Genomic DNA, 12,273 nt, shown 5'->3' with positions numbered 1-12,273 from the left:
TTTGTGAGGTCTTAAAGCTATAGTGCGTAACACTCGCCAGTCGCCACACACCGTACACAGAGTAACACTCGCCACACACCGTACACAGAGTAACACTCGCCAGTCGCCACACACCGTACACAGAGTAACACTCTCCACACACCGTACACATAGTAACATTCGCCACACACCGTACACAGAGTAACACTCGCCAGTCGCCACACACCATACACAGAGTAACACTTGCCACACACCATACACAGAGTAACACTCACCACACACCGTACACAGAGTAACACTCGCCACACAACGTACACAGAGTAACACTCGCCACACACCGTACACAGAGTAACACTCGCCAGTCGCCACACATCGTACACAGAGTAACACTCGCCACACACCGTACACAGAGTAACACTCGCCAGTCGCCACACATCGTACACAGAGTAACACTTGCCTTTGTGGTAGGATCCACTTCTGAACCGTGTCTCGGCCGCTTCTCCGCCATGTTGCTTTCTCTTTCTACCTGTGCTCTACCTCTTGCTATGATACTCTCCGCTCTTCCTCCCCCTCCCTTCTTGTTGTGAGGAAGCATTTCCTGTGTGCACGCATACTAAAAATGATATATATTGAAAAATACCACGAGATGTTAGAGGAGCCAATCGACTTAATCAGCATTGTGTCATCTCCTCTAGTAGTGGCTTGGGTGAAATGGACATTTACGGACCTGTCGAAGTTACGCATTATAGCTTTAATTGCCACTGTCATTTTATCTAATTCAATGTATCCATCTTTTCATTTTGTTTTGTCAGAATGAGCTCTTCTGTGTGATGTTTTATTTTTATTTCAACCTTTATTTAACCAAGTCCCATTGAGATTCAAAATCTTTTTCCATGAAGGCCTGGCAAAGACAGCAGCATGAAGAATTTCACATCAGAGAACAGACTAAAAACACAACAGCAAAAAGTTTAAAGTAACAGCATAGAAAATGACACAACAGCAAATTTACAACAAAACTGAATTAGCAGCGTTCAGTTACCAGACATGCATTCATTGGTCACAAAGATCCTTAATCCTATTCTTAAAATCTCCCATGCTTATGACAGAGTCTAATTTAAGGTGACTCTGTAGCTGACTTCAAGACAGTGGAGCAAAAAGCACTTTCACCAGTTCTCTAATACTTTCAAGAACTCTGGAAAGGACGAGTGCATTGTGTATTTATTTGAAAGACTAAATCAGTTTTTCGGGGGTGGTATTCTCATCAAATGATACTGCTGTTTGCACACTTTGTCTTGCATATCTGTGGACTTTTCCACGGTGTTAGAAATCCTTAAACTTTGCTTTCCTTTTACTTGCACTTATCTGTTGGCAAAATACTGAGTAACCTAACTCATTTAAATAACCATTTTGCTCCATAAAACCTACCTCTGCACGGGACCACATATATATTGCTTACCTCTATACCTATTTACAATGCTCATATAAGGAAAATATGATTATTTTGCCCAAAAATCAGTCTTAATTTTGGTATAAAATAATCTTGAAAAAGGACTTAAACAGCATTAAATGTAAGTGATACCTGCAGACGCGCTGTTATGATCACATTACAAGGTTCTTCACGAGAAACCTTTTGGATATTGTGAGGAAGGTATTACGAAACTATAGCTCAAGCTCATAGTTCAAGCTGCTTCAGAAGCTGCTTGATCATTTTCCTAGGAAAGTACATGTCTGGATATTTCTGAGCCCTAGTTCACATGTTCTTAGAAAAATTCCCGTCCACACAAGCACTGCTTTGTAAAAAAAATCTTTGTCCAAATGAAAAAGCAAAACACAATTGAAGCACCGTTGAAGCAGTGACTGACTGTAACCTGAGAGCCATGCAAAGAAAAAGATGGTGGCTTATCAGAAGCCTGAAAAAGCTATTACTGGAGGGCTACCTGGAGCAGTGACCTTTCTAGCCCATTCTGACGACTGTTCCTCAATATAGTGGAAGAGTAACTGTACATTTATGTGTCAACGTACAAAATCCTGTTAGCAAGGTTAGAATCAGAACATCCGCCAGTGTCGTCCGAAGTGTTATATTATTTGTGTCTCCTCACAGTGGAGATAATGTGCACACGTCAATGACAACACTGAAAACTGAGTTTCTGAAAGACAGTTTTACAAAGGATCCTAAAATGCAGTTTGCGTGTAGAAGAAAGTCGAAAATGCAAAGAAAAAGCTACGTTGTCAGATTTCTCTGTGTATGCATTAACAAGGCTTCAGTTTGTTTTGCAGCTGCCAAAAATAGGATCACTGGGGTAGAAGAGGCAGCTTTTTATCTTGAGGCTAACCACAGCAGTGAGTTCAAAAGGGTTGCTGAAACCAAACCACAAAAGAAAAAAAACCTAGCGTAACTCTGGTGGTATCTTGCATGCAGATAACTGTGGTTTTATTGTTCAGGTTTTGTCATTTCCGCTTCTAAAGTTTCGACCTGCAGCCCAACACAGTGATGATGAATGAGATTTTGATTGTTGTGCTTTAAAGCCTGGGTACTCCGGCTTCCTCCCACAGTCCAATGACATGCAGGCTAATAGGTGACTCTAAATTGGCTGTAGGTGTGTCTGTCTCTTAAGTGTCAGCCCTGTGATAGTCTGGCGACCTGTCCAGGGTGTACCCCACCTGTTGCCCAGTGTCAGCTGGGATAGGCTCCAGCCCCCCTCAACCAATAACAGAATAAGTACCAGTATTTTACATTTGTATGTTGCTTACCTATAATATCCAATTTCTAAAGTGATGTAGTATATGAGCTGAGTTTGTCATCGGGAAGTTGAGAGGATGGTGAATGACATGTCACCTAGGCGTGTCACCAGCTGTTGGTTCACAGAGTTTCCACTGGTGTTTCTGGCACCAAACCTTAATGTTTTTAGCTGCATATTTCTCAGTGGCTTTTCAGTTGCAGAATTTGGGTATTGTAAGCCAAACATGATGTTTCTCTAACCATAGCCATGTGGTTTTTATGCTTAAACCTAACCACACCTCCACCACAGCATTGTTGAGGGATGTAGTTACAACATATCTGCTACAATATGTACAAATGTATTGGATCTGGTTTGTAGAAATGCACAATGCTAACATTTTTTTCTGGCATTTGGGTCGAAATGTCAGAACATTTTACTGTTTTAGTTAACTTTCAACTCCAGTAAGGAAAGATGTTTTCTTCAAAGTTAAAATGTCGGAAATTGATTAACTTCTGAAAGTTTAAATGGAAATCCTCTAAAGCTGTTACTGACAGTGAGACATTTGTTGGTGTTAATCACTGTTAGATGTTATTTAGAATAAGTGTTATAATGCTTGCAAACTGTAGACAGAGTTTAACATGGAAGTGACATATAATCAGATAAAGTTAGAAAATGTTAAGATGATGCTCTTGTTTGGTTCGATGAAGGTCAATGTATTTCGCTTTGCTGAGCCATGACCCTATGAGGATCCAGCTCCAACACCTCCCACCATAAAACACTGATGTGAACACTAAACTTTGAGAATGACAAAAACAGCAGCTCACCCATAACTTCCATCCCCTGAAAGCTTGTTTCAGATAATTAATCCACTGTGTATATTTTTATCCATCCTTTCCTCCTACAGGGACACTGAAGAGGTTTCTCTCTGTGACACATGTAGCCTGCAGCCCCCACGCACACAGCAGGAGTAGACTTTCACAGAGCTGTAGCTCCAGATACATCAATGATAGGAGGTCAGGTGTTGCGCACCTGGAGCATGCGGCTAGGTGAGCTGTTTATGCCTTCATGAGTACCCAGCTGCCCCCCTGGTTTATACTGGGGGAGATTCACGTGCACTGACACATGTCTCACAAAACGTTGTGGAGAGAATGATGTAGCTGTACAACCCAGTCACCAGAAGAACATGCTGGCATTGTACTTTTCTGCAGATACGTTACATTTGTACGTTTCATATTTATCATATCGACTTTAAACTGACAAAGTTTATGAGCTGACTTTGAACTGACACTGTTCAAGATCAACAAACAACACACTGGTTGTTTTTTTAGGAAGTCACTGCTGTGTTTCTAGGGGCGGCACGGTGTGTGGTGGTTAACACTGTCACCTCACAGCAAGAGGGTTCCTGGTTCGATCCCGGGTGTGGGAGCCCTTCTGTGTGGAGTTTGCATGTTCTCCCCGTGTCAGCATGGGTTTTCTTCGGGTACTCCGGCTTCCTCCCACAGTCCAAAGACATGCAGGTTAATAGGTGACTCTAAATTGTCCGTAGGTGTGAATGTGAGTGTGAATGGTTGTCTGTCTACATGTCAGCCTCCGATAGTCTGGTGACCTCTCCAGGGTGTACCCTGCCTCTTGCCCAATGTCAGCTGGGATGGGCTCCAGCCCCCCTGCGACGCCCAAGAGGATAAGCGGTTTAAAAATGGATGGATGGATGCTGTGTTTCAAGTGGCAACTTAGCCACAAGACATGACCGGGATCAGATGGGGTAGTGCCACGAAAAGTGGTTGTTTTTTACTGATGCATTGCTACTTTTCCAGCCAAGGTAGTGCCAAGAAAAAAAGCTGTGTTTTTTACCGAGATATGACTCTTCTTGCCAGACAGCAATGCATTTCCAGCTGAGATAGTGCCATGGAAAATGTTTAATCCAATAGCCACATTGCTGTGTTTCCAGCTGGGATTTTGCCACCAAAATCATGTATTATAAGCCAAAACATGATCTTTTCCTCTCTATATAAATAATGAGTATGTCCTCCTATGGTGTAAACTTATGGAATGGGCTAGAGGAAGAACTGAAACAGAGCAAAAACATTCAATTCAAAAACAGACTTAAACAATCAATTCTCAATAGGTACAGAGATGAAGCAGAAGGGGAAATGATCTAATTAATTACTTTGCCATATCATGTCACACTGCATACACCAAACTGTAGAATTTGATATTGTTATGTATCATATTAAAGCATCTATATAGATGCATTACCGATGTTCTTTGCCATCTAAGCTCAAATCTAAAGTCAGTATGCTGCTTATTTAACTTTAAATATTAACTGGTCAGGGGTATAAACTAGGGGTATAAACTAGGGGTAGGGCACGACAAGCTTAGTGCTTCTCCCTATCGCCTTTTTTTTCGGACATATGGACTCAAAAATTATTAAAAAAAAAAAATAAAACTAAACTAAAACTAAACATTTATTCTGGTAGCTGTAAAAGCAGCACAAACAGCAGAGGAGGAAGTATTCAGATCCTTTGAGTACAATTCCGATTACCAAACTGCAAAAATACTCCACTACAAATAAAGTCATGCACTCAAAACCTTACTCAAGTAAAATGATGTGAGCAGTATCAAAAAGTAAAAGTACTCTAGCATTTCCTGTCAGTGTTTTACTATTATAGTGGATATTTTTGGATTAATATTACTGCTGCATTAATGTGTATGATGCATAATTTATAATCTACAGCAATGCATCATATTCTATAAGATCATCATTTGCTTGTAGCATAACTGTCCTGTGAGAACCACTCAACTTTTCATGGTGTCAGAGAAACAGCTGTTTTTAGCTTTGTGACATTTTCCAGCTGATCCATTTTTAAAAAATTTATTTAGTTTAAGAGGTAGGAGAATTTTCCCAACACATAAAGCAACACTCCATCCTGCAGTTTATCACAAACATTTAACATCAACACATCTGGAGATTCATGGTTTTCACTAGAGAAGGGGATGAAAAGCTGCAATCTGAAAAGTAACTAAAGCTCTCAGACAAATCTATTAGAGTAAAAGGTGAAATATTTGTCTCTAAGGTGTAGTGGGCTAAAAGTATAAAGTTGTATTAAATAGAAATTCTCAAATTAAGTGCAAGTACTTCAAATTTGTACTTTAAATATAGTTAATTACATTCCCCCGTCAGTGTACTGAAGCTGCAGACTGTAGTGTGACTGTAATCATTTGCTGCACTGCTGACAAATGGCTACTAGATGGCGCCATTTAAACACACTGAATGATGGCTGCATCCAAGGTCTGGAGGAGATGAGGAAATAATTTGAATTGGAAACAGCTCATGAAAGTCAGATCACACATTAGTGGAGTCAAGCTGTTGTTCCTCACTTTCACTGGTGCATGCCAGCGTACACACACTCCTGTTGCGTATGTGTGTGTGTGTATGTGTGTGTGACAGAGATAATTTTGGCCTCTTACTACTAACACATTCCGGTCATGTATATTTGACAGTACGCTGTCACCAGATAGGACTTGCAGGCTTTTCCAGGTCCTTCCAGGAACTGTTGTTCCCACAGTGCAGCTGCTGCATTTGATTCATGAATCAGTCAAATTAGAATCAACAGGAAACACATGATGTGGCATGTTTGTGTGTGGTTTATGCCTTTATTTCCTTTATGGGCTGTTATTATTAGGCTGTTATTGAAGGCACAGATTTGCCAGTTAGGCTTGTGCTTGGATCTGCACAAAAACAAAACACATGACGGGATATGATGTAAAAGATCAAACATGTCTGTTGAGTTCACACATGTGCACATGACAGGAGAACAAAAATGTAACCGTACGAGGAAATTAACCAACTCTGAAATGTTCCGAAACAAGACTGAATGAAATTAGTTCTTAGAATAGTAGAATTTATTATAAATAAAGTCAAAAACACTTGAAAAAAAGTCACAATAAAAAAAGACTGAAATGACTTTAACATAATCTATTATTATGACAATGATGATTATTATTATTAAATAATTAATATTTGATTTAGCTTCAATATTTTATTCCTCTTTCATTGATTTTTTGCATTTATACTGTATTTTTATCTTCTGTTATGTTTTTGAAATCACTTATCTTTTTCATTTTCATTAAGTGTTTTCAAATAATCATAAATGAATTTTAAAAAAAAAAAGTCACAGTCACACAATAAAGGGTTGAAATTACTTAAGCATGTCAAAAAACAACAGCAGCCTAAATGTCAACAAACAGGGTTATTATTATTATTATTATTAACATTGAATGAATTAAACATTATTAAATTTGGCTTCTATATTTCTATTTCACAGATTGTTTTAAATTTTTGTATTTTTGCATTTATATTGTATTTTTATTATATTTTTCATTTTTTTATTATTAAATATTTTTAATCACATTTTATTACATGTTTTTTATATTAATCAGATAAATTCAAAAACACTCAATCCACAATTCAGAACACTCAAAACGTCAAATTAGCACAATAATAACAAGGCTGAAATGACTAACATATCAAAGAATAACATATGTCAACAAACAAGATTATTTATGTATTTATTTATTCCAGATTATTGTTCACTCATTATTATTTTATTTAAATAATAAGTATTTATTTATTTTTTCCTCTCATCTTTTTCATTGTTCAATTTGCTGTAGTAATTTTATTTTATCTTTTCTGTATTATTTCATTTCATGTAGTGTTTTTGAATTATCACAAATAAATAAATGTGCTTTTTATTTTTCTACTAATCCACACAACCGGCCCCCTCCCTTTGTCCCCCCCCAGACGGCCCGTCACGCGGCAGTAGCATGGGGAAACCTGTGGGCGGAGTCTGTGACCTATTTTTGGCCAATAGGAGGCCGAGAGAGGCAGCGAGTGACCCAGATTTAGCCAATCGCGACGCGGCATGGTCGCCGGTAGGCAACAGTCGGCGCGTGCCGAGGCCATGTGCTTCTGTGGTGTGCAGAGCGCGCGAGACAGATCAGGACATTTAACAGGGAGAAAAACAGACACGCCGTGGCTCTGACGACCGTTTCTACGGGATTAAACACAATTTAACCACTTTAAATGTCATGGTTTGAAAACTTCACGGTGTGCAGCTGCTGTATGACTCAAAACACGACTATTTATATTGTAAAAAGCATTTATAAATATCGTTTTTTAACGTTTGCTCCTGTTGAATCACACTGTGGAGGCTCTGTCTCTGTTAACATGGCAGCTTTAAGTGTTAGATGTGATATAGAATGTTAGAGAGATGGTGTGACTATTCATCCGCCCACATGTGAACACCTGATGCGCGTGTTTTCTTTGTTTGAGCTGCTTATTCTGACTCTTTACAGCCTGTCACGTTGTGGGTAATAATAATAATAATCACATTCCCCCCCCCCCACACCGTCTCAGATATGACAAACAAGGGTAAACAACATTTAGTAAGCAAACATCCTGAGGTCTCTGGACCGTACTACTCTTTTCAATTTGACTCTCAGTTGGTGGTCAGCGCTGTTGTTTTGGCCTCCCTGTTTATAAATGACAGCGTGAGAGAAGAAGAGAGGGGCGGGGTGCGTTCATCGTCCATCCAGGAAGGAGCTCGGCTGAGGTGGGCGTGTTTAAGTGCGCAACAGTCTCAGCTGCTGCCCGTCATTGGCTGACATTTGTGGGAGGTGTTGTGCTTTATGCAAATTTAAGTTGCGTTCACGTGCTGTCGGAGGGGGAATAAAAAACATGGTTTATGGGCCCATCAATGGTAAAGGCGAGCACCCAGAACATTTGGGGTTTTTGGGGGCTACTTAATCAGTTTTTGCTGATTTACTGCTGAAAGGGAAAAACTAATTTTGTTAGATAAAGAATGTCTTGTACAGAAAATAAATTGTAACAATGGCTTATACATTTTAACATGTTACAAGCAAACCCATTTACCATTGCTTCAAGGGTGACAGTGATGTGATTATTTCTCTGTTATTTCTCTATATGGGTCAGCTGTGGCTCAGAGGTTGAGTGGGTCGTCCACTAATCGAAAGATCGGTGGTTTGGTCCGCAGCTCCTCCGGTTTAAATGTTGGAGTATCCTTGAGCAAGATACTGAACCCCAGATTGTTCCCAATGGCTGTTACATCGGTGTGTGTGACCTTGTGAATGCTGTCTGAGTAGCAGGTGGCACCATGTATGGTAGCCTTGGCCACCAGTGTGACCACTTTTGAGAAACTGGAATCAGCAAAGGTTTGGCACTTTTGCTTAAAAAAATACTGCAATTATTCTTCAATCATAAAAAATAGTTGCTGTTTATTTCCCGCTGACTGACGACTAATCAGATAATTGACTAATTGTGGCAGCTCTGTAGTTTGTATTCACATGTGTAAAACATGTAGGCTAATCAATCTGATTTTATTTTTCATTAGCTCCACCCTGATAAACACCCTGTGAGGTCAGAATTGGTTGGCATTTTGAGCATTATACCCAATCAAAGAAAAGCTTTTAATTTAATTTAGTGCTGTTGGATTGAACACTGCGGTTGTGCATCCTCTTTGACAATGACACAGGTCTATTTTAGGAATCTGTGTGACAAATTATGTCTGATTTTATTGTACAAGATTTAGAAGCCTATATTCCACATTAAGTGCAATGGAGCACAGTAAGGATACCATTATATTTACATATAAATGCACCTTAGAGACATTTGACGCCCCTTCAGATGTATTACAGGAATAATTTGGTGGTAGAATATGACACAATGCAGACGCTGAGTCACGCGGAGAGATGCTGAGTCATAGCGTTCACACAGGTTTGGTAGCAGCTATTAATCAAAGTAAGTGCTCAGTTGATTGCTCAATTAATCAACTGTGTTTTTAGTAAGGATAAAAAGCCACAAAAGGCGAAACTACACAACCTCATGTCAGGTAACAAAAAGTAAGAATTCAAACAAAGACCTGAAACTACTAATCAATTCATCAATAAATCAGTGAAGGGGCTTTTTTTTTTTAAAATTTAATGTAACCTTTATTTAACTAGTAAGTCCCATTGAGACTGAAAATCTCTTTTATTAGAGAGGCCTGGCCGAGGTAGCAGCCAATCAGAACACATTTAAAATGCAACAAATATAACATGTAATTCAAAAATCCACAATAAAACAACAACTACTCAAACACAGTGGCCTCTCAAGACAAACTAGCACACACATTTGTTATGATGCCCTTAAATCAGCATCATAAAGATCAGAAGCTGCTTTTTAAAATTAGTTTTCAAATAAAAAGGCCAGATTTTTTCAGATTTTCAAGCTTCTCAAATGGGATGATTTGCAAGTGTGTGTGGGTTTTTTTTGGGTCAAATATGATACTAAAATGAATGTATTTGGGCTTAGGACTGTTGACTTTATAACTAATATTATTTTCCTGTAAAATGTTAAAAAATACTCAAGTAAAAAAAAAACAATATCTCATAACTGTACCTATGTAAATGTAGCCCACTTAGTTTCATTCCATCGTTGCTTTAAATTTGACCTGGAATGGTATTTTCCGTGTGGGAAGCTCATATTTACCGGTTTTCCCATGCGCCCGTGAACGCATAGCGCGGGCAGTGATCGCGGTGGGGGCGTGGCCTCTGTATGCAAACGATCCACTCCCCCGAGCGCCTTTCCCCCGTGAGCGGTGACGTCACACGAGCGGCCCGTGTTGGTTCCAGCTGACTGGCAGAGAGAGAGAGAGAATCAGAAAGAACGACGAAAATAGAGGTGTGTGTTTGTGTACGTGTGTGTGTGTGTGTGTGTGTGTATGTGTGTGTGTGCGCGCGCGCGCTCGAGTGTGTGTGAGGGAGAGAGGGAGCGAGGGGGAGAGAGGGAGGAAAATAAGAGCCATCAGTCTCATCTATCTGACTCTCATACTACTGGATATTATTATTTTTGGGGGGGATCTCTTTATTTCCTTCATCTTCTATTTGTTTTCGCTCATATTTAACCACAAGTTATTTTTGTCTGTTTTGGAGACTCTTCGCTTCGACTCTGCTCTTTCTAATCCTCCTCCTTCTCACCTCACTGCATGGAACTATACAGCCATCCGAATCTGCTTTGATTTGATTTTTCTCCCCTCAGGACTAACAACCCTCCGATCGATCGATCCAGCAGCCGGACCGGAGCGTGAGTTTGTGACTGGTTTTATCTCCACAAACTCCAAAGGTGGACTTGACTCGGCGCGAGCTCCAGGATCCGGTCTGTCTTCCTGTGTGCGTTTATCAGTGCTGAAGAAGTGACAGCAACTCAGCCAGCCTGAGAGGATGAAATAGACTCGGTGAACATGGTGCCATATTGGAGATAAAGTCCCCCCCACACACCCACCCCTCTTTTATTTTGACACATTGTTTTGTCTTCATGGGACGGGAGGCAAAGCGGGACATCAGGTGGAGATCTTGAGTCACCTGCCCGCGCACCTTTTGACGGCGCGCCTGTCAATTAGCGTCACTAATTGGATTATTTTGATTTTGAAGTCACAGTCTGCAGGTTGCTCTCCTCCACCTCCTCCTCCCCCTCACCTCCCCCACCACCACCTCCTTCCTTGAAGTTATGTCAAGGCCTCTGGCTCAACTCTTACCGCCGGATCTCCCCGCCGGGGCCACCAGCCCCCAGTTTGGGGCCAGTAACCCGGCTGGAAGTGGGCCCCAGGGTGGACATCTGACCTCCATGACCAACCTGAAGTCCCTGCTCCAGCTGCCGATCAAGGCCGACCAGAGAGGCACCAAGGACTGCTGCGAGATGAAAGGTGAGTGTGTGCACGTGTTCGTGTGTGTGTGTGTGTGTGTGTGTGCGTGCGTGCGTGCAAGCGTGTGTGGGTGAGTGTGTGAAGGATCCTATAGGCGAGAAACTTCTTAAAGGGACAGTAAGGAAAATACCCTCAGCCAACAAGTCAGTGCAGGAGCATCACAGATAAATGTACTATAATACATTTCCATGTACAACAAGTGTAGTGCAGGTCTGTATGAGGAGATGGTGTGACACACTATGGTGCATTTTAGAACTGTGACTCTAAATACACATTTTAAAGCCCCTGCAATATTACAGAAATATTTCAGTGGTATAACATCAATATGAGCTAAAACTATCAATTGTTTGATCAATTAATGGATGACAGGACATTTTTCAAGCAAAAAGGCCAGAAATTCTTTGATTCAAGCATCTCAAATGTGATAATTTGCTTGATATCTTTGTCAATTATATTAAATTCAAAATATTTGAGTTTAGGACTGTTTATTGGATGAGGTAGGCAATGTAAATATGTCAGCTACTCCTTCTGGAGGTTGGAATGAGCATTTTTTGTTATTTTTTTGACATTTTTAATGAAGAAAATACACATTATATTATTTAACGATCAAAATAATCATTAGTTGCTGCTCTAATTTAAGAAATATGATGGATAGGAGAGAGAGTCATTGGTTTCAGCTTCACAAATGTGATGATTTGATTGATGCCTTTGTCGAATTTGGTATTAAACCCATTACATTTCGGTTTAGGACTCGTGGTTGGACAAGATTAGCACTGTGAATATTTCAGGTACTCCTTTTGGAAGTTGGAATCTGC

General features: G+C 40.2%; 1 protein-coding gene across 2 annotated transcripts in view; it reads left to right on the top strand.

Annotated features, from left to right (window-relative positions):
• Positions 1 to 10,334: 10,334 nt before the first annotated feature.
• The window catches only part of dbpa (D site albumin promoter binding protein a), a 40,021-nt gene continuing 38,082 nt past the window's right edge, over positions 10,335 to 12,273 (top strand). Inside the window, exons 1-2 of one of the 2 annotated variants that reach the window (XM_049602873.1) lie at positions 10,335 to 10,437; positions 10,795 to 11,458. In XM_049602873.1, coding sequence (XP_049458830.1) covers positions 11,263 to 11,458 — 196 coding nt within the window. In that variant the 5' untranslated portion in view covers positions 10,335 to 10,437; positions 10,795 to 11,262. Of the gene's footprint in view, positions 10,438 to 10,458; positions 11,459 to 12,273 lie in introns of those variants that run through there. The other variant, XM_049602872.1, reaches the window with a different exon arrangement.

This window comes from Epinephelus fuscoguttatus, linkage group LG17, assembly GCF_011397635.1.
Source record: "Epinephelus fuscoguttatus linkage group LG17, E.fuscoguttatus.final_Chr_v1".
Lineage (NCBI taxonomy): Eukaryota > Metazoa > Chordata > Actinopteri > Perciformes > Serranidae > Epinephelus > Epinephelus fuscoguttatus.
The sequence above is the reverse complement of the archived record's forward strand: the minus strand, read 5'-3'. Positions and strand labels throughout refer to the sequence as shown.